Source organism: Miniopterus schreibersii (assembly GCF_964146895.1).
Source record: "Miniopterus schreibersii genome assembly, chromosome: 1".
Classification (NCBI taxonomy): Eukaryota; Metazoa; Chordata; class Mammalia; order Chiroptera; family Miniopteridae; genus Miniopterus; species Miniopterus schreibersii.
In genome coordinates, this window is record NC_138101.1 from 8,519,256 (window position 1) to 8,543,707 (window position 24,452).

General features: G+C 33.6%; 1 protein-coding gene across 7 annotated transcripts in view; it reads right to left on the reverse strand.

Annotated features, from left to right (window-relative positions):
• LCORL (ligand dependent nuclear receptor corepressor like) overlaps positions 1-24,452 on the reverse strand; it is a 106,250-nt gene that overhangs the window by 25,469 nt on the left and 56,329 nt on the right. For 3 of the 7 annotated variants that reach the window (XM_081119141.1, XM_081119140.1, XM_081119144.1), the window contains exons 5-6: positions 14,183-14,434; positions 3,608-3,701 (exon numbers count right to left, since the gene is read on the reverse strand). In XM_081119141.1, coding sequence (XP_080975267.1) covers positions 3,608-3,701; positions 14,183-14,434 — 346 coding nt within the window. Of the gene's footprint in view, positions 1-1,160; positions 2,286-3,607; positions 3,702-14,182; positions 14,435-24,452 lie in introns of those variants that run through there. The other 4 variants (XM_081119142.1, XM_081119143.1, XM_081119146.1 and 1 more) reach the window with 3 other exon arrangements.

A 24,452-nucleotide genomic window follows, 5' to 3' on the forward strand; every position in this document is an offset into this window, starting at 1 on the left:
AATTACTGGTCTCTCTTATGAGTCTGGTAAAAGTTAAAATGCACTGCCCAGCTTCTAACTACCCATTTAGTAGAGAGTTTACATTACTGAAAGTTCAAAACAGCTTCAGTGTTAAATATTTGTAAATCTATTCAAGACCCTGAACAAACTGCAAATTTGGTTATTAGCAAAATGATAATGTTTCGCCCACCAAAATGAAATCTGTAATTCATTTTGATAAACTGAAAATGTTTTGAAATGTCACAGCAGCAAATATATTAAAGTTACACTGAGGTTTTTCAATAGTAGGAGTGTGTCACAATCCTTAAAATTTAAAGTAGTCATAACATCAACTAACCAGCACATTTAAACCAAAATTATCATTTTCAAGCTTTTTCTGTGCACATTATAAACATGCTCTAAGCTGCATTCCAACTTTCTTTTCTAACCTTACAAATTAGCTTATTTTTCAAATAAAAAACAAAATTAAATTATTTTAATAATTAAATTTAAATTACTTTTTGTTCCTAGTATTCCACCTTATATTAAAGAATTCTATAGCTGCTGGGGTCAACTATGTGTCAGTTTTTTTTAAAAGCATATACCTTATAAACCCCAGAGTCCTGCTAAATCAACTATTAAATGATAAATATTAAATTTCATTATACATATCATTTAAGGTTTTCTTTTCTATTCCTGGTGGATGCACTTGAGTGCATTTCATATTTCATATAATGCACTGTAGTGTACTAATACTGTATATATTAATTTTTCTTAGTATGGAGATAGCTGTCTATTTAAACTTTGATTGGTTGGTTGACGTACTTACAATAACTGTAAGTATGTTATGTTAAAATGTTTACAAACTATTAATATCATATTTCCATTATAAGATGGTTCAACTGAATGGCTGGAGTGGTCTTTCACCAATAAAAATGTTTCACTTGACAATTACTTGTTTTCCCACAATGCTTTATGCTATTGACTACTAAAGAAAACCTGAATCTTTTTCACCTATTTATACAAGGATTAAATACAAACTATCAGAAGTAAGCAACTATATCATCTGTCCACAGTGAAAACCCTGAATAAAACTTTTTTCAAAAGGCATGTAAGTGGTTTTTGAACTGTAAAATTTCATGTCTCCTGTCAGAGTGAGCATCTGTAATTCCCACATGTGTGTATATAGACATACAAATACACACCTGTGCACATACACACACGCAAACACACATACACACACGCATACACAAACATTTTCCTAACAAGTAATCTACACAGGCTTGCTGCTGTTTTTGCAGCTGCCAGTCCCTGAATCTGCCATATTATATAACCCAGTGTCTGGTAATCGGAGTTTCTTCTTCGGAGGAGTCTTCAGTGTTCCAGATCTTTCTTTTACCTTGTATTCTAAAGTGCTGTGAGGTACCCCATAAATTCCTTGTGCTTTGGAAACACTCATTTTTCCACTCATTACCATTGCAATAGCCTCTTCCATTATTTCATGATCATATTGCCGATAACGGCCACGTTTTTTCCTGGGCTGCTTATTATCTTTTCGATCCAATCCATCTTCAGTATTTTCAGAGGTTCCATCAACTGTTCCATTTTTAGAATTAAGACACAAAGGAGAGAGGTCCCCATGTAGAAAATAAGAGTCAATGCTTGCGTGAGTTACGGGCCCAGAACATTCTATTTTGTTCTGTTTAGGGAGTATATTTTTCAGTTTTTGGAGAGCTGATCCTTCTAGGACTGGAGAGGTTTTGGAAACTTGATACATAACATCCAGCAGACCAGGACCATCAGGTTGTGGTTTTGAAACAGAACTTACTCGTAGCTGAGGAATTTTTAATTGTACAGTAGGATGTGAAGTTTCATATTGTAGGTTTTCATTTTTTTCTTTAAATTGAGTAACCATTTTCTGTAGAGTTAACTGATGGAGGTAACTGGAAGCTGTTGGGAATTTTAATTCTGAGGTTTCAAGTAGATTGAGTTTACTTTTTTCTGTGCGCTCTGCTTGAGCTCTTGCCCACAAGGCTACTTTTTGCAGCACTGCACAAGTTTCTTTACTGTCTTTATATGAATAACTATCATTGAAATCTCGAGTTTTGTTTTTAAAAGATGCAGGCTTCCCTGCTGGTAAGGCTTCTAAGTGGAGAAGTAAAGTTTTTTGAGGTATGCCATAAAGTATGCCTGCTTTATTTATGTCCAGTGCTCCAGACTGAATGTCTTTCAAAGCTTTTGAGAGCAAACCATCTGCAAACTCAGCACTTCTTTCCACATAGTCCTCTCTGTTTCTGTGTAGTCTCCTGGATGGATGGAATGAAACGATGGTAAACTGATGCATGAGAGACTCTCACACAGCTATGGAAGGGGAGGGTCCACTCCTTTATTATACTCCTTGCTTAGGTAACATCACTGCTTATACTCTTTTAAGTCTGTGAGATGTAGTAGTTACGCCTTATCAAAGCAAACGCTATAGTCCAGGTAGGACAATGTGTCAATCATACGGTGGCCTCAACAGGCAGACCTTCCAAGAACATAAAATCCTAACTCAGTATTTGTAAAAATATTCTCATGATGTTGCTATTCCTCTGACAGATGCTTGCAGAGCAACACTTAGATTTTTTACTTGTACAATTAGAGTTCCATTATTAAAAAAATACCCAAATCCTAAAGGAGTTTTTGTTAGTAGAAACGTGACGTTACCGCTAAACAAGTAATAAAAGAGTCAACCCCTTTAAAGGAAATTTGTAGCAGTAAGAATATTTCCAAACACAAACATCCCATATTTCCACAAGACCAATTTTTCTCTAGACAAAAACTTACAATTTGAAACAAGCAGATAAGTTATATTTGGGTAAAATAATTTTAGATATTATAAATGTTATTTCTATTTCAAATGTATCATTGTAATTTCAAAGTTTCTCAAACAAATAGCTTACTATACCTCATGATTCAAAAGCTACTACAGCTTTAGTTTAAACAAAATTATACTCTACCTCTAAGATTTAAATGTGACAAAAAAGTTTCCTGTGTAGTTTGTTAATGGGAAGATGCAAAAGTTACCAAAAAATCCAAAAATCTAACAGAACAGCATTTCATTACTAATTATCTATTAATTTAATGACAGATTTCAATCAAAGGAAAAAAGGACTTTTTGTGGTGATTATAAGATATATTAAAGTCTGCCACCACACCTAAAGCACAATGGAAAAAAATATAAACACTATAAACTATAGGAATTATTAAGTATAATATTTTAAAAATTTATTGTTTTAAAAAATTAAATAGTAAAATTACATATTTCCCTTAAATCTGACTCCTGAATACTGAATTTAAAATTCTCTTTACTTGTCCTGCTTCTTAGTTTGTATTCTATGGTTAAGTTGATAGTTCATTTTAGTAACATGAACTAAAGTTTGGTGATTGTTCTGATAACTTTTCTTTAACAGAAAGAATAAAAAAGAAAGAGAAAGGACAAGATGGAAGGTATGAGAGACAAACATTTATGAGTGACAAAGCCTCTGGAGGAAACTGTACATGTCAATCTACTCAGAGTAGCATTAAGATTTCTCTGCAGAGATAATTTTATATTAATATTAAATTATATTTCCTGGATATTGCTTACCCAGCCACTGAATTTTCAGAAGAAGGATCACATATGGATGACTCTTCAGATTTTATGCTGGTTTTCTTTGTAGAGAGATCTAACACTCCATCCCCTATAATTTTTGCAAGAGAAAAAACTTTATATTTGTGACAGATTAAAGAAACAAACAGGCTATAACATAAAACCTGTTTAAAATCAACCCCTGGTCACCTTTCCCACTGTTTGCAATAAACAGCCATTTGACTGTTCATCCGTGACAGTTTCTATTTAAGGTTGCCAAGATGATGCTCTGGGAAAGTAGAAATGATATAAGTTGCACAAGAGAGAACACAGAAAATATGATAACAAATAAGAGGACAATAATTAGCATTTACTAGGACTAGCACTATGTGGAACATATACTTTAGGCAAACTATGACTCTGTGTAAACAATGTGTTTTTAGAAATTACAGGACAAAATTTTACTATTTTAAACAACTGAAATGTATAACAGTTGAGTCACTGCCCATGTAATACATCATGGTTATATCTGTGATTGAATGAAGATATAACTTACAACAATATAACACTTTAGGAAAAATACCTGTTAGAAAACAATTGCCTAAGTATTTGTTATTAAAATATAGTTATTTTAATTACTATTATAATACTGAATTTACATAAATAAGACTTCAACAATTCAGACATATTGTTAACCTGGCAAAAAACTTCAAGATCAAGAAGAATAAAAATAAACTATGAATTTAAAACACATCAATAAATACTACTAGTATATTTTTCCTGACAGCTAAAGATTAAAAATTTAAGCTGTAAGAAAGGAATAAAAAATATGTTTAAAAATATACTCAAAAATACTGAGTTTTTTTAAAAAATCAAGTGGGCTTTACTGTTATCATACAAATCTACTTAACACTTAAGTGCCTTGGAAAGATACGACGATGAAAAAATTAAGAACATGTCCCACCCATAAGCTACTATGTATAATTCAATAATAATTTTATTGAGTGCTTACTATGTGCAAAGCACGAATTTAAGAATTTAGAGAGCAGCAGTAAAAATGGCATACAAAGTACCTATTCTCGTGGTGCTTAGGATCTAGTGAGATAAGTCGTACACCACCAGCATCACCACCCAACATATTTCTGATTGATAAGGAATCCTTAAAAAAACAAAGCAGAGAAAGCAGATAGAATATGGAAAGTAGGCTGAAGAGGTTGCTAATTTGTTGAGTGTTATCAGTGATGGCCTCTTTGTCTTGAACAAAGTAGGGTACCAACCAGGCAGATTACCTGGGGGAAAGCTTCTAGAAGGAAGTTTGTGGAAAGGCTGTTATATGAAATCATATCTGGAATGTTTGTGGAGCAGCAAACAGGCCAGGGTGGCTGGAGTAGAGTAAGTCTGGCTGAGTGAGACGAGAAAAATGCCGGAAGTCAGACCACACTGGCCCTTGTAAGCCATGGTTAAGAAATCTGAATTTTATTTTGAGAGAAACAGGAAACCACGGAAGAACTCTGAGCATAAGATTGACATAATTTTCTTTTTAAATCCTTACCTGAGTATATGTTTTTATTGACTTTAGAAAGAGAGGAAGGGGGGGAGAGGGAGAGAGAGAGAGAGAAACATCGATGTGAGAAACATCAATTAGTTGCCTCCCATACAATCCCTGATCGGGGATCAAACCCCCAACCAAGGTATGTGCCCTACTGGGAATGGAATCCACAACCTTTTGGTGTATGGGACAACGCTCCAACCGACTGAGCCACCCAGCCGGCGTTTAACTTGTTTTTAAAGCATCAATCTGCTGCGGGAAGAATGGACTACAGAGGCTATGGGTGGGACAGTGCTAAACTACTTATCATTTGTGGGCTTTCAGTTAGTTTCCTCTGCCTAGAAGACTCCCAATCCTCTCCTCCTCCTATCCCCTCATCCTAACTCACCAAGTCTTACTCATCATTCAGTCACTCAGGCACAACTTGGACCTGGCTGACCGTCATTATTCGAGGTTCCCATTCCTGCAACACTCACCTATATTACTGTGTTCTAGTTGCTTATATACTTACCAGGATTAGCCACCAGACTATAAGCTATGTGAAGGCAGAGACCATGATATTTTATTCACTGATGTATCCCACTGCCTAGAATAGTGCCTGGCACACTGCATGTGCTCAATAAATATTTGCTGAATAGAATTTTGAAGAACTGGAAGAAATTCAGTATGGCTAGAGGTTAGAATGCCTAGATAAAAATGGTAAAAGGGGAGAATGGACAGGTAAACAAAGTATATGGTACCTTAAAAAACTGTTAAATGAAGTATCTTGCCCTGGTTTATCCATCCAACCCAATTTTATGCTTAGTCTCTGACTCACACGTCCTGCGTATCTTACTTGTAGTTAGTTCCTCAGACATGCAATGTGATGTCTGGTCTCTCAAACTGCAGTGGATGGTTCCCTCCCTCCACCTTTTTAACATGTCAAACTCCTACTCATCTTTAAAGATCGAGATCCCAAGTGGAGGCTGATGACTGTCTCCCTATAGTCAACAGTATCCTATAACACTTAGGACACTCTCATGCAATTACTGACTCACATATCTTTTTCTTCCATGAGACTAAATTCCTCAGGGTCAGAGATCTTAACTTTTTAATTTTTATTTCACAAATAGTAGAGTGCTATAACCTACTAAATTTTAAAGAAAAAAAGAAATGTTGTTTTCTCTTTTACTATCTCATTTCTCTTCTTCAGCAATTAAAATTTTACTATTTCAAGATCTTATAAGACTACCTCCTTCAAAAAGGATTACCTAATCCATATTCAGATTTATCATTCAATTCACTAGTTTTGATTTTGCTTATGTTTGTAGCATGTAAAACACACTTCCTATAGGTCTGTTGTTTCTAGTCAATGTTACAGAATGAATTAATAAAAAATCTCCAATTCTAAACTCTTCTAGACTTTTAATACAGTCTATTTAAAGTTAATTATTCCACAAACCAGAAATAAAGAGGTGCAAGAAACCCACTCTCTCTACATTAACTATGCAAATTAGGCTACAGCTTCTGAGCTAGGGCAATAAAGGTATTCTTGTCTTTTTTGGACCACTCCTTGACTGCTGGGTTGACAGCCACACACGGCCCCAGTTATCTCTAATTTTAATCTTGAGGATGAACTTTAGAATAAGCCCGGTTCCATCTTTAAGAAAGCTACCCAAATCAGGCCTATACTCCTGATTCCATTTCTTTAGGAACTCTAAACAGTGATCCAGGTGAGAAATGCTTTTATCTTTTTTCAATTGCCCCTTCTCCTTACCTAGCTTGCCCATTTTAGAAGTTTTGTTCTAAAAGTACTTGCTAACTACAGTAACACATTAGTCTGTTACATAGTGAAAATGGAAAATACACTCCTTCAACATATTTCTGCCACACAGTAAAATTCTTTAATCATGAACATTTATGTAGTGAATACAAGATACATAGATACACAAGTAAAGTATTTTTAGATAAATTTTAGTTATCTACAGAAAATCTCAGTTTTTGTTAGCAGTATTATCTATACTTTTTAAAAATTTTGTGATATCATAATTCCTTTCTCCATCATAGAGGTAGCTTAAGAACCAGGAAAACTGTAACAAGGGAGCCCTATGACTGTCGGAATTAGAAGAGCAAAAACAATGAGAAGGGGAGAGAGCCTGGGAAGGAAGATTAAGAAACAGGAAGATCAAGAGTGGGGGATAAAGGGCATTGTTTTGCTCCTGCTGAGCTGAATGGTGACTATATATATCAGCATCACTCCTTCACAATGGAGTTATCATATCATAACTAGACTGTTTTTAGTGTATATATTTCCAATAATACAAGTTAATAATTAACTTGATGGATAAAAACTAAGCACTTATGCTAAATGCTCTAGGGCAATATAGAGTAAGTAGAAGACAGAGAAAAGGAGGGACTGACATTTGTTTACCATTCACCTATTGGTAGGTACCTAGGTTGCTTCAGTTTTTCACAATTACAAACAATGCTGAAATGAAAATTCTTCCAAATGTTTTCTTGTGTATAGAATTTTTCTAAGATATACACCTAGAAGTGGAAGTGCCAGACAGCAGCAGGGTATTTACCTTTGAAATTTAGCAGATACTACCAAACTTCCTATATCCTTGAACAACACCTAGTGTTGAGATTTTTAATTTTTGCTAACCCAATGAGTAAGAAAAGCAAGTAGCAGGACTAAATCAACAATAATGCATTTACATACATTTTTAAAGCACATAAAACTGTTTTGGTTACAGATGCATAAATAGGTATTATTAGTGCTTGCTTCCAAGAATGTATGAAAGGATGTGATAGTTCCGGGCGACAAGAACAAGCTCATTATGCTGTATTTTTCTGTATATTTGAATATGTTCTGAATAATGAACACAGACTGTTTCTGTTTGCTGGTTACAGACTGGACAAATCACCTTAGAGGCTTTGCTTGATCATTTATTCCAACATAGGACCATCTTTCCGCCTGCCATTATTAATCTTGCTGTTGCTCTCTTTTATTTCCATTATAGATCTTATCACCTTGTGAAATTTTTTTTTTTTAATTTGTTTATCTTTTCCTTGTCTACCCCAGTAGAAGATAAGTTCCATGAGGGCAGGAACATTTTCTACCTTGTTCTCTATTGTTTCCTTTGTGCCTAGAAAATGACTGGCATATTACAGCCATAGCAGTGTAAAGTAACAATTCTTAAAAAATTTTTACTTATCTGTTGCCAATTAGATTAAGGGAAAATAATTCTAAAAATGTCAAGTCATTACAAGACAGTGCAATAATTAATCTTCATCATGACATGTTGTTTAAGAAAATATAATGATATTTCAGGGTGTTTTCCAACCAAAATGTTTAAAATAAAAAAATTTCAGTGCTAAAAAATCAGAAACCCAATGATCAAATATCATGTTGGTTGTCAGCAGCATTTGCAAACAGTGAAAATTTTTAATCCAATAAATCCAGTATGTCATACATCATACATACACTGGGGTTACAAGTGAACAGACTGGTTCCTGCTCTCAAGGGTAGATTACAGTGGGGAGATAAGCACAAAAACAATTACTATGAAGTGAGAAATTTACTATAATGAAGTTTTACCAGGATATTCACTGAATTTCATGGCAAAAAACGACACCAACAAGACCAGTGAAGTGCTGCTGTTTTATCTCTGTCCACATTTGATCTTGTTTGGTATAGGATTGGTAAATTCTTCATGGTTGTCATGATAATGATAAAGGTCCCTAATGATAAAGTTGCAAATTCTTCCTGTGCTTTGAAATTTAGGAGTTTTTACTTTGGCCCCAGATTAAAACTGAAATTAAAAAATTTTTTTGGATATGCCAATGGTATTTCTACCTGTTTTTTAACTTAGCGTGCCAGGACAAAAAAGAATCATTTGTACAAGCAATGTATGACTGACTTACTCCCAGTTTCTGAAGTTCAGAGTATTTATACAAATCTGCAGAAATGAAAGTACAAAAAGAAATGTATTTAATACTGAAACATCTTGTTAGAAAGTAGAATGGAGGGGCAAATGAAAATGTTTCCCACAGGGCACCTATATTTTAAGTGAATTTAGAGTTTGTGAAAGGGCAAGGAAAATGAGAAATATGGAAACTGACTTATGAAGAATTAACAAAGCTAAAAGATTTGCATGGAAAACAGGTTTAGAGAGACAATAATTTCAACAAATATTTATAGCACTAGTAAGTAAAAGAAATAAACTTTCTCATATTGTTGCAGATGGGGAAAAACACTAAAGGTTAGCATGGAAAACAGAAGTTTGGAGATATAATAATTTCTACAAATATTTGCCGTACTATAAAGTAAAACACTGTTGCAGACAGAAAAAATATAAAGAGATGTTTCAGAAATATGAGCTTAATTGTCAGAGCGGTCAAACAAAAATTTTTGCAAGTTAGGTTGAATTACCATCTCTTATACTATAGAACAAAAGAACTGTATATTGGATAGACTGGGCAGGATAATTTTTTGAGCACATTTTTCTCTGGTTATTTGATTAATCTGTTATCTTATGACACCTTTTTTTGCCTATTTTTCTACGAAGCTACGTTTTTCTCATTGGCTATCATTTTGTTAGGTGAATGGTGCCAGTTATATCAGTTGTAAATACTGTCTTCCAATTTGAGGCTTGAACTTGCACTCCGTTCCCACTTTTATACTACTTAGTTTTACATTTCAGTATAGTCAAATTTATAGAATTGTTGTATGGACTGGTAATTTTGCATCTTAAGAAATTCTTCCTTATTTTGAGTTCATTAAGATACCGTCCTAAATCTTTTCTAACTTTCAGTTTTTCTTTTCACATTTAGCCCTTTAAACTAGAATTACTTTAGTGAGTGGTGTGAGGCAAGAAATCTATTTTTATTTTTTGTTCCATGTGGGCCAGTTGCCCCAAAACCATTTATTGAATAGGCCATCCTTCCCTAATTTATAGTGACATTTGTCTTATACCAAGTTCCCACTAATATTTGGATGTTTCTGAACTTTCTAATCTGTGCTACTGATTTATATATGGCCAGTGGCATTGTGTTTTAATTACTGCACTAAGTCTTGATATGCTATATAGCAAGTCCCTCACCACCTCTGACTTAGTTATTTCTTGGCTCTTTAAGTATTGCTCATAAACTTTAGGCTTGGCAAGTCATTTTTCACAATAAAACTTGTCAGAATTTTGACTGGAATTACAATGAATTTGTAAGTATATTAAAAACGAACTGCCATTTTTTAGTCTTCCCATTTATTTAAAATATGACCACTCATTTTGGGAGTCTTCCTTTTATTGCCCTTCAATAGTTTTATAATGTTCTCCATAAGGTCTTAAAACAGTTTATTAGTTTCATTCTTAATGTTCATAAAAACATTAGTGTTTTAATGTTTTACCTGCCTTTGTTGCTATTGTAGATAAGTTTTTTTTACAACTGGATTTTCTAATTGGGTGAGTGCTGATATGTAGTAATATATACTGATCTTATTGAGGAGTATCTTTTCTGAACTTTTTCATCAGTTCTAAAAGTTTACCTAAATATTCTTTTATATTTTCAAAATGCACAATCATATTGCTTATAAGCAACCACAATTTTGCTCATTCTTTCCTTATAACCTACTGCTTAATATTGCTTAATTTCATACTTCTATTTTTCTCATCATGTTATGAGTCAGGACCTCTCATAAAATGTTAAAAAGTGGTGATAGTGTGCGTTTTGTCTTCTCCATTACTTTAAATCATTAGGTTATGATGTTTCTGGTAGTGAAAGTGGTTATATATATTCTTTGTTTGATAAGCATTTTTTATCATAAATGTGTCAGCTTTTGTAGAATGTTTTTCTCTGTGTCTATAATAATACTGATTTCTTTCTTCTTTCTCTCTCTCTCTCTCTCTCTCTTTCTTTCCCCTCCCTCCCCCCCTCCCTCCCCCCCTCCCTCTCTCGTGTGCTGTGGGAAATCCTAAAGGTTTTTCAAATGCAGAATCATCTGTGCCTCACCCTAGCAGGTTTGGCTCAGTGGTTGGAGCATCCACCAAGGTATGAAGGGTCCCAGGTTAGATTCCAGCCAAGGGCACATACTTAGCTTGCAGGCTCCTCCCGCCAGTAGGGGATCGTGTGGGAGGCAACCAATCAATGTGTCTCTCTCACGTTGATGTTTCTCTCTCTCTCTCCCCCCCCCCTTCCACTCTCTCTGAAGAGCAATGGAAAAAATATCCTCGGGTGAGGATTTAAAAAAAAGAAAAAAGAATCATCTGTGCCTCCCTAGTCATTATTTATCATGCTTTTATATTTCACTATATTCGATTTGCTAATATTTATTTAGGACTTTTGCACCCAGGTTTGTAAGACTGGTTTGTAAACTTTTCTTTCTTTTGCTAGCTTTGTCTAGTTTTGGTATAAAGATTATACCAATATTTGTTTGCTATTCTTTAAAATAGTCAGTGAATGATAGGAATTATCTGTTGGGGTTGATAATTTATAGATTATCAAAACTATTTGGGGTTGATAATTTATAGATTTATAGGTTAGACTATCCACAAATTATTTACATTATTTGTTATGAGATTATCTATTGGATTACGGATTACATTATCTACTTTAAATAAAGTAACTCACAAAATGAACAACTGATTTAAATTACTGTTAAAAAATTCTAGAGAATAATATGAAAAATGTAAGCAGTAGCAAATAACAAAGGCAGAACATTGCTTCCACTAGTAATTGCACTTTTTCGATTATACTATAAGGTAAGAACAATGAAATCAGGCTAAAGTTTTTTAAATTCTTAAGAAAACCATTTGAGATATGGATATATACCTCTATCATTACTAATGATACTCTCACAAAGTATTTATTATGTAATAAGATACTGACAGTGATCATGATTAGCAAGGCATTTAAAAATTGTTTATAACATCTTTATTTCAATCTTAAGAAATTTAATTTGTGGAAAAACGAGTACATATAAGGTATTAGTATGATAAATATACAAACACACAAAAATGCATCACAGGGTATGTGCTCAATTTTTTATTTAAAAAATTCGGTATGCAAGTAGGCATAGTTAAAGCCTACCAATCTGTATCACAGAAGAAAAATCTGATTTTATTACTCTGTGCTTAAAGCAATATAGCAGCTTTTTGTGGCCCTAAGAAAAAACCCTTAATATATCCTACATGACTTTCTCATAATCTGGTCCCTACCTAACTTTTTAGCCTCATTACCACTTTCTCTTTTGTTCTCTACAAGACACACTAGACTAAATGATTCCTATCCTCAAGTAAGAACACTAAGATCACATATGATAAAACTCATCCCCCAAAATTAAAATCATCAAGAAGAAGGAAATATGGATTTAGATCACTATCACTACTCTTTTCACCTCAGGATGTTCACATACATATTTGTGTACTTTTCCTAGGATATCACAATAATTTAAATAATTTATATTACTTGTTTTCTACATATGCTTGGGTCTACCTTATCACTTAAGTTCATAGAATCAGAGAATGACAACTTAAATTTAACTTTTAAAATTTCATCTATCTTATCACTCATCTAATGCTTTTGAATACCCCTAAATAAGGCAAACAGGAAATCATTGGCCCTTTTCCACTTTAAGAACTGTCTGATCCTTAGAAATATTCTTTCCTTTATGGACCTGAAATCTATTTCTATCTAACTTCTAGCCAGTGACTCTAATTCTACTCATTGGGCCATTCAGACAAAGTTCAGTTCTACTTTAAGTGTACAGCCATACAAAAATTCACAGATCACTATCCTGCTTCTTCTAAGGCTCCTCTTCTGTGGTGATAAGAAACAGGAGGTAGAAAGTAGAGTAACTAGTGTTTGGGTATCTTTCATGAGTTGGTTCCTTATTTAACTTTCACATTGCTCCAATGAGTTTATTATTATTGCCAAATAACAATGAGGAAATTAAAGTTCCAATAGGTAAAATTACTTATTCAAGTAACTTAAAAGAACAGATCTGGGATTTCAACCAAAGTCTTTCAGATACCAAAGCCTATGTTTTAGTCTTTTTAGAACACTGAACTGCCTTCCACAAAGCACCAGAGATACAAGAGGGTGTGAAACATGGAAAAGCAAAACAAACAAAATCAATTTTTAAATTCTATGCTTTCTAATTTCCAAACTTTATGTACTGATATATTTTTTCTTAAGCTTTATACTATAGTCATTTTTGACACTTTCTACACACACTGATACAATATTAAAGAAAATTATTTCCATATTTCAGCTCCCTCTCAATTTTAATCTGTCTTACACACTGAACAGACTATTTTCTTTAAACAATGACTACTTTTCTTTATAGCCCTAACGACCACACTCTCTTCTGAGATAAAACTTAATGCTGATATCTTTCTGGCTTCAAGGACTGACAATAATTTCCCTAACTTGTGTTAACAAAAGCTACTTGTTCTATCTTTTTGAGTCAGACACTTATTTGGCATCCTCTACAAGCACTTAAAAGGCTCCCCCCCTCCTTTCCTCTGATAAATTATGGGTCTTCCTTCAATTAACTGTTAGATAAATCCAATATAGCCCTCATCATTCAGGCTCTTATGAAAAATGGATATCTATATAGTTAATTACATGATCACATTATATTTATCACATGTATTAGCTTCTCTCTTTCTCCAGTTACATCAACAATTGAAGATAAATCATGTATTTTTTATTTTTCACCTAAGTGTAAAAAACTGAACAGCAAGTGCTTATGTTCTCAGCTGTACATTTTAAAAACAATTTTTCATCGTATACATTTTTGTACTTGTATACTTTGCTTTTCAGTTGCTTGTGAGGACTCTCTCACCATACACTTTATTGTGAAAAGAGACTGAGAGCAACTGAAATTTCTTCTTTTATAAACAAAAGTCGAATGCAATACAAAAGCTCGAATTTAACGCTTCTTGCTAGTCCATATTACACAGGCTAATTACAAAAAATGTTATCTCCAAAATTTCTCTATAAAGTTACACATATTTAAGAATATTAAACATAAAACTGTATACTACACAAACACAAAGTCTTACCTTGCTGAGTGTTTTGTTCTTGCATTCGATTCACAGTGAGGTCTAAGGGGCCTTCCTGTTCTTCCTGAAGGGAGTTTTCTGCTTGATTCATTTGGATACTTTTACATATTAGACTTGGTCCAATTGAACCATTTCTATTCTCTTGAATTTTACCACTTTTTGAAATATACTCAATTGCAAACTGACGTATCATCTTTTTCATTAATTCCTGAGCAACTAGGGGAATGTTAGGATCACAGTTCTGAGGAAGATCTAGAGAAGAAACAAATATAATAACCATTAAAAACTGAAATGTGAAATACTGATATTTAAACTTATGTATTTTTATTACAAATTAATGATTTCAGAAGTCTTTTTAGTGCCAGCCCGTAATTGCCAATGGTTTCTAGCACTTAGCAATAGAAACTTTGCAGATTTAATTACTATTATAACAATATATCAACTCCAAACTTGGCATATTTAATCATTTCTTAAAAATAAACATTTTTGTTCACAAACTAAAATTTAGATACAGAATTAGACATAGAAAGTTCAGTTCTATTTCTTAATTTTAGAGTTTTAATTTAAATATATTCAACCTGATATTAAAACACTTTAGTATGTGAATATAAATTGTATATATAAGTAGTCAATTTTTAACTTAATATACTAAGTGCATGCATTAACTATTTAAAAACATCTAAACTCTCATAACTGTTAATTACTATTAATTATTCAATTCTGTCAAATATGCATTTCCTATACAGCCTGAATGTGATCATCAAGGACTTTTTTTCCTTTCTCAACTTTTTATATTGAGAAATTTCAATCAGAAAAAATAAAGAACAGAAATCACACAGCCAGCCTTGATCAAGATTCAAGAATTGTTAGTATTCTGTCACATTCACTTTAACTTTTTTTGGTTTGCAGAACCACTAAAAATAAATTATAGAATCATGACATTTCACTCCTAAATGTTTCAGTAAGCATCTACTGAGATTCTCCTATAAAAATGGCAATATCACTATTAAGGGTCTTAATTAATCCTTGATCCCCAAACATGTTGATCAGGTACAACTATAATGACTGGCAGTGATATACAATTCTACTTAAAACCTGTACAATAGGTCAAAAGAGACGATTTTATAGTGAGGGGTGCAGAATAAGGACAGACCAGTTATAAACACAGCATGTAATAATGATAGAGTTTTGGTATTGGAGAGTGGGGTTGGTGGTGGATTTTCACATACACTTCTGGCCTCAACCCGATACTTTCATTTACTCTGCTACCTTCAGAGGTAGAATGGCTGATAGGCTGGAAAGGATAACTAAGCATACTTGGTTAGGCTCCCTACTTCTTCCTCTCAGACGTAGTCCTACTTCTTGAGACTAATTCTTCGTTCCTTACATGCCTCAACTCTGACCCAGGCAGATCACTGTTACATGAATAGGTCTGCACTGGTGCCGGGCTGTTTGAGACTGAAGGGTCAAGTCTCTTTATTTTGGGGGTTCAGTATTAGCTAGAGAACTTGCCTAAGGCATCTGAAGGCAAGTCTTTTAACTAGCATTTATTGTTACAGACCCCTGATTCAGGTTTGAAAACATACTATTTGGAGGTGAGAAGAGGCAACAAACACCTCACTATGATCACCACCACATTTGGTAGCAAAATGTGACCTAAGAACATGAATCTATTTATGGTCCCTGCAGAAATATCAATATATTTGGTCACAGGGTACTGTTTTGAAATGGCTGGAGATGTTACATAATAAATATCTCCATTACATTACCTCTTTCAAAATAAAGAATTTTAAATTCTGAAGAAATGTCTGAGAAAAGGGGCTGTGGGCTTATTTTTAAAAGGTAGCATTTCAGCTTTTACCTTTATTCTTTGACCCAGCAGGGGAAAGAGGCAGTATTGGTTTGGGGGTACTGGAAAAAAAATAGGCTTAGATTATAGGTTGGAATCTTAGCCATATTTATGAACTTAGGCTAGTTATATATCTACTCCATGTTTTAGTTTCTCTGTTCATAAATGATTACAGAATCTTGATCATCATAATAGGGCTTGATCACAGCATATTTTAAGGTTATATGAGATTGCAGATAAAATACTTGATATTTTATCAGTGTGGTAAACATTAGCTCTTAAGTTATAGTATAAATAACAAGAGAAACAAAAAGATGCAAACTGAGCAATTATATTTTATTTAAATCACAAGATGTCAAATAAGTAAAAATATTAAGGCAAATATAAAAGTATTAACTAACTGAGAAAATAAGAAGGACATAATATCTAAGCCCATGTGGTTTTTGGTTAGAATAAATAAGATTAGCACGTTACCTAACTAAAGTGATTTACCAAAACCAAACATTTCCAGGTTGCCCATAAGGATTCCAGTTTATACCATTTCTTGATTATTACCTCCAAGAATCTTTGAAGGTTTCTGTGAGCATTCTTCTCCATCTTTTTTCAAATCTAATTTTGCTTTACCTTATGTGTTAAAGGGAGATACTGAATGAATGTACTTCTAGGTATTTTGGTTAACTGTCCTGCAATTAATTGACTGTCACCTTATAAATTCGAAATAATTAAAATTTCCAAAAAGAACAAAAATATAATCAGACTCATAATATATAAATGGGGCTATACTTTAGAATTGAGTTTAGAGGTAAGTTTAAAGCAGAATAGGTATCGCTATTCTATTCTATTTACCTACTGTTTTTCTCCCTTTATATTGGGGAAGAAGTCTATGTGTGGGACCAAAGGACTTGGCAAAAAATAAATTAAAAAATAAAGTAAAAATGCTACTCAGCTGCTAATTAACTAATGAGTCTTCTAAATTACATGTACAAACTGTCATAATTACAAAAGCAAATGAGTTACTAAAGATCTAGACCCATCATTTGTCAAATTTAACTAATTCAAAAGTTTAACATGCTATTTGGGGTAGCCAGTATCAAGAATGTCCTCAATGATTTCCACGTCCTGGTTTCCTACTGCTGTATAGTTCCTTTTACATTGTACCAGGGGTGGTATGTGTGATTAATAGCATACCACAGAAGTGTACCTCATTTCTGATATTAGGTTATATTTGTAAGTGGTTTCTATCTTGGATACTCCTGAATATTGATGTTCGTTGCCTCCTCCCTGCCCCCATCCCTATTCCATCCTCGCATTTCTCTCTCTTTCTCTGTCTCTCATTACTGACTCTGGAGTAAGCCATACTGTGCGCAACCCTATGGTGAGGCTCATAAGGAGATGAACTGAAGTCTCCTGTAAAAGCCAAATGAGTGAAACTGGAAGAAGATACTCCAGAACAATCAAATCCCAGGTGACTGCAACCCTTCCTGACCCTTTGCTGCCAAGTGAAAAACTGTGCCAGAAACATCCAGCTGAGCCACTTTCAGATTTCTCGCTCAGAAAAAATGTGAGATAATGTTTGTTGTTTTAAATTTTCAAGATAATTTGTTAAATAGTAAAAGGTAAATAATACAGATTTTGGTATGTATCAGAGGAATGCTGCTGTATTAAAACCTAAAATGTAGGTGTGGCTTTAAATCCAGAGAGTGGGCTTCAGGGAGAGTATTAAATATAAGCCTGAAGTACCTTGAAGAAATTGTTAATAGAAGCCTCATGGTCTTTGATAAAGCTGGAGGGTGAAGACCTGCAGTAAAATGAGGTAAATGTTATTGGAAAGTGAAGAAAAGAATATACTTATTATGTAGTGTTAGAAAGACAACACTTGTGTGCAGTAACTTGGAAAGTAAAAAATGTGCCTAATAAGTTGAGTAATCTATGGAAATTTTAAGCAAAATGTTGACTTGCCTTTTGGTTTCCTCTAGTTAATTATACTAAAATATAAGAAAACAGAGAGATACTAAAGGAAGGACAATTAAACAAAAAGAAACCAGGTCTTCACTGTTTTGAAAATTTTCAGTCAATATAGATGGCAAATGAGTCTACAATTAAGAACAGTTGAGCAAAGACCAAATTAGGAGAACCACCAGGAAAATATGCTTCAGAAAGCTGATGAGTTTCCTTCAAATTTGACCTTCTTAATAATGTTGTGGGTCTCATGTGAACTTTTCGTTTTCATTTTTTTGTGGGAGGAATTTCACTCCACTAAACAAAGAATTCTGGAAGTAACCAAAATCTTTCGAGAAAGTGGCTATTCAAGAACACCGGCTAAATCTCTGTAAAAACAACAGGCTTTATAGCATTTCATATTGCCCTATTCCTATCCTCCCATGCCAGTTCTGAGGCAGCCTTCCTCAACACACACACAGGTCCTACGCAAAGACTCAGAACCTCAGGAAATCTCTGTTCAATCATTAGTTGACCACTAGCTAACTAAGAAATGTCAGTGGCCACACAATATAAAAAAAGTGACTTCACAAAAGTCACTAAGCAAATAAATGATAACACACAGCAACAACAACAAACTGAGATGTGGGGTAATCTGATTTCTATAGCTATCACATTGTATCATTTAAAACATCCAGTTTTTGAAACAAAGCATTAAGAGGAATGCAAAGAAAGAAGAAAGTACGGCCTACACATAGAAAGTCAATAGAAAATGTCTCTGAGGAAGTGGAGATATTGGACTTACTAGATAAAAAGTTTAAATCAGCCATTTTAAAGATGTTCAAAGAACTAAAGGAAACCATGTATAAAGGAATAAAGGAAAGCACCAGAAGAATATCTCACTAAATAAAAAATATAAATAAATAGAAGTTTTTAAAAAGAACCACACAGAAATTCTGGATTTGAAAAATATATGAACTAAAATGCAAAACTCACTAGATGGATACAATAGCAGATTTCAGCTGGCAGAAAAAGAATAGTGAACTTGAAAATAGGCCAGTTGAGTTTACCCAGTTTCAAGGGAGAATGGGAAGAAGAAAGAGAGGAGGGGAAGGAGGGAATGAAGGAAGAAAGGCAGGCAGGAAAAAAGAAAGAAGGGAGTAGGAGGAAGAAAGGAGGAAAGAAAGCAAAAAGAGCCCGGCTGCGTGTGGCTCAGCGGTCGAGCATCGACCTGGGATCCAGGCGATTGGGGTTCGATTCCCGGTCGGGGCACATGCCCAGGTTGTGGGCTCGATCAATGACTCTCTCATCATTGGTGTTTCTATCTCTCTCTCTCCCTCTCCTTTCCTCTCTCTGAAATCAATAAAGATATATTAAAAAAAAAAAAGAAAGCAAAAAGAAAGGAAGACAACAGCTAAGTTCTCTTTTTAAAAAGAAAGAAAACTGAACAGAGCCTCAGAGACCTGTGGGACACTATCAAGTGTACCAACATACACAAATGGTAGTCCCAGAAGGAGCTGAAAGAGGTACAAACATTAGAAAACTGTCCCAAATTCTATGAAAGACATTTATCAATATACCCCCAAAAGCCCAAGGAACTCCAAGTAGAATGAAAGAAGTCACATTTGGATGTATCTAGACATACTCAGATGCATTCTAATCAACCAATCAAAAACCAAAAACAGAGTCAATCTTGAAGGCAACAAGCAAAAATCAATGCATCACAAACAAGGGGCCCTCAATGAGATTAATAGCCAATATCACATCAGAATTCATGAAGGCCAGAAGTTACATTGAGATGATATATTCAAAGAATTGAAAGAAAAAGACTGTCAATCAAGAATTCTATATTCGGCAAAACTATCCTATATTTTAAAAGAGGAGAAATTTAGACATTCTCAGATAAATAAAAACAAATTGTTTTGTTAGCAGACCTGATCTAATGAAATGATACTAAACATTAAAGCAAATCCATACAAATAATGAGCACCAGTACAGTAACTACATAGGTAAAATACAGTATAAATGTTTATAAATTATAAATGTATTTTTTGTTTGTAATGTTTTTCTTCCTTATCTAATTTAAAGGATAACTGCACAAAGCAATAATTATGAGTCTGTCTTGGTGGACAATGTCTAAAGATGTAACACAGCCCGGGGAGGCGTGGCTCAGCGGTTGAGCGTTGACCTAGGATCCAGGTGATCGGGGTTCGATTCCCGGTCAGGGCACATGCCTGCATTGCGGGCTCAATCAATGACTCTCTCATCACTGATGTTTCTATCTCTCTCTCTCTCTCTCCTTTTTTCTCTCTGAAATCAATAAAGATATATTAAAAAAAAAAAATGTAACACAAAGGACAATACAACATAAAATAGGATCAGATGGAATGGACACATATGGAATCAAGATTTTTGTATACTACCTGAATGGACACATATGGAATCAAGGTTTTTGTATTAAGCTGAACTAGATTGCTATTTATTAAGATGTTAATTATAATTCCAAGGCAACCACTAAGAAAGTAACTAAAAAATATATAGTAGAAGAAACAACAAAATAATTAAAATGGTACACTGGAAAATTTTTAAACACACAAAAAGTAATAATGGAGACATAAATGGAAAAAACAACACTAAAAATAAATAGTAAAATGACAGTGAAAATCCTACCTTACCAGTAATTACAGTACATGTAAATGGAAAGGCAGAGATTGGAAAAATGGGTTAAAAAATAATCTAACTATATACTATCAAAAGAGGCACTTTAAATTCAAAGACACAACCATGTTAAAAGAAAAGATGAAAAATAGTATGTAAATAGTAACCAAAAGAAAACTAGGGTGGTTATACTAATTTCAGACAAAATCTATTCCAAGAAAAAATTGTCATCAGAAACAGGTCATTTTATAATAAAAAAGTTCAATATAAAATACATGAAGAAAAACTAAAAGAATTAAACAAAGAGAATATTCAATAGTTATATAGAGACTTCAATAAACCACTTTAAATAATAGATTAAAAAAATAGACAAAAGGTGAAAAAAGCAGAAGACATATAAATCAACTATACCTAACAGATATAAAGCACTCTCCTTCCAAACAACAGAATATATATTTTTGTCAAGTGCACATGACAATTCTCCAAGACAGCCCATATGTTACTTCACAAAACAAGTCTCAATCAATTTAAAAAGATTAAAGAATACAAAAGTATGTTTTTCAACATTAAAGAAATGAAAAAAAATCAGTAACAAAATGAAATTTGGGAAATTAATAAATGTGAAGATAAAAAAACACACCCCTAAATATCTAATAGGTAAAAGATGGAGTCACAAGGGTTATACGCTAAAAGCTGAACAGGAAAACACAGCATACTATAAGGTATGAGATGCAGCTAAAGCAGTGCTTTGAGGACAATTTATAGCTGTAAACACATATAGTTAAAAAGTTTTTTCAGACCAATGATCCAATAACCTAACCTTATAACTTACGAGAAAATGGATTAAAAACTAAACCCAAACCAAGCATAAAGAAATGAAAGGTTAGAAAAGAAAAAAAATATAGAGAATAGGAGACAACAGAGAAGATCAGTGAAACGAAAAGATGGTTCTTTGAAAAAACTGAAAATTTATAAACCTTTAGCTAGACTGACCAAGAAAAAAACTAGAGAAGATTTAAGTTGCAAAAATCAGGAATGAAGGAAAATACATTGCCATTAACATTAAAGAAACAAAAAAGATAATCAGGAAATACAAATATATATATATATATATTTTTTTCCCCACACATTTTATATATATATATATATATATATATACACACACACTTATTTTTGTTTATATACATATGTGTGTGTGTATAAACTAATTAGATCTCCTAGATGAAATAGCCAAATTCCTAAAAAGACCCAAACTACCAAACTGATTAAAGAAGTAACAGAAAATCTGAACAGACCTATAACAAGAGATTGAATCAATAACCAAAAACTTGCCACAAAGAAAAGCCCAGGGACAGGCAGATTTACTGCTGAATACTGTTAGGCATTTAAAGAAGACTTAACACCAATCCTTCACAAACTCTAAGAAACACTTCCTAACTCATTCTATGAGGCCAATAAGTAGCCTGATATTAAAAACAGACAAAAAATATCACATGAAAACTACCCAACCAAACAAAAAGTATCCATTATGAATAGACACAAAAATACTAAAAATACTATCAAACAGAATCCAGCAATATATAAAAAGGATAACACACTAAAACCAAGTGGAATTTATCCCAAGAACGCAAGGTTAGTTCAACAGATAAAAACCAATCAGTCAGTGTAATAAAACATAGTAATAAAGGACAAAAGCCACATAATAATCTCCACAGATGTAGAAAAGCACTTGATAACATCCAATAAAAACACTAGCTTGTTCACAAGCTAGACAGAAGGAAACTACCTTAATTTAAGAAAGGATGTCTATAAAAAATCCATCCACAGATCTTTCATCATTCTTTTTTTCTTAATCCTCACCCGAGGATATGTTTTGTATTGAGAGAGAGAGGAAAGGAGAGGGAGAGAGAGGGAAAGAAACATTGATGTGAGAAACATTGATTGGTTGCCTTCTGCACGTGCCTCACTGGGGATCAAACCCGAAGCCTGGGTATGTGCCCTAACTAGAAATAGAACCTGTGACCTTTTGGTGCACAGAACGACATTCCAACCAAGTGAGCCACACCGGCCAGGGTTCTTTCATCATTCTTAATGGTGAAAGATCAAAACCTTTCCCCCTAAGATCAGGTACAGGATAAGGATATATGCTCTCACCACTTCTATTCAACATGTACTGAAGGTTCTATCCAGGGTGTTTAGGTAAGAAAAATAAATAAAAGGTATTTAAATTCAAAGGTAGAAGTAAAACTTTCTTTGTAAATAACAATCTTGTACACAAAAATTTCTACGGAATCTACCAGAAAAAACCCAAAACCAAAAAACCCCACAAAACTTTAGAGCTAATAATTAAGTTCAGCAAGGTTACATGATCCCATATCAACATACAAAACTCAGTTTCTATATAATGGCAATAAACAATTCCAAAGTGAAATAATTAAGAAAATAATTCCATTTAAAACAGCATCACAAAGAACAAAATACTTGTAATAAGTTTAACAAGGGAAGTAGAAGTGTACACATTGAAAATTATAAAACATGAACACAACCTAAATAAATAGAAATATATCCTGTGTTAATGAACTGGAAGACTTAATATTGCTAAGATGGTAATACTCCCCAAACTGATCAACACAATTCCTATTAAAATCCCAGCTGGCATTTTTGTAGAAATTGTCAGGCTAATCTGGAAATTCCTATGGAAATACAAGGAATCCAAAATAGCCAAAAAAATATTTCGAAAAACAAGAACTTGGAAACTTACTATAAAGTACATTAATCAACACTGGGTTATGGTATAAGGAAAGACAGATAGATCAACAGAGTAGAAATGAGTTCCAAAATAAACCCTTGCATCTATAGTCAATTATTTTTGATGAGAGTATCAAGACAATCAATGTTGGGGAAAAACAGTCCTTTTAAAAAATGGAGCAACTGGGTATTTACATGCAAAATAATGAAGCAGGACTGCTATGTCAGACCTTATACAATAATTCACTCAAAATGGATCAAAGACCCAAATATAGGAGGCTAAAACTATAGACATCTTAGAAGAAAACATACATGTGTATCTTCATAACCTTGGAATAAGGCAATGATTCCTTAGCTTTGACACTTAAAAACACAAGCAAGAAAAAAAAAAGTAGGTATACTGGACTTGATCAAAATGAAGCAATGAAAAGACAGTCCAAACAATGAGAGTAAATATTTATAAATCATGTCAAATAAGGGTGTAGTGTACATACTATAATAAGAATTCTTACAACTCAACAATAAAAAGAAAATGCTTGATTAAGAAATAGCAAATGACATTTCTCCAAAGAAGATATTACGAATGGCCAATAAGTACATGACAGATGCTTAACATCATTAGTCATTAGAGAAATGCAAATCAAAACTGCAATGAGCTGTCATTTCACAACCAGAAGGAGCATTATAATAAGAAATGTAGGTAACAAGTGCTAGTGAGAATGGGAAAAATGTGAACCCTTATACACTGCTGGTGGGAATGCAAAATAGTGTAGCCACTTTCGAAAACACATTGGCAGTTCTTAAAAAAATGTAAACATAGAATTACCATAAGACCCAGCTAATTCCACTCATACATATATACCCCCCCAAACCCTGAATATATGTTCAAACAAAAATATGTGCATGCCCTGCTACTATGCCTCAGTGGTTGAGCATCATTCCATACACCAAGAGGTCACTGGTTCGATTCCTGGTCAGGGCACATGCCTAGGTTGCTGGCTTGATACCCCAGCAAGGGGCATGCAGGAGGCAGCCAATGAATGCTGATGTTTCTCTCTCATCGATGTTTCTCTCTCT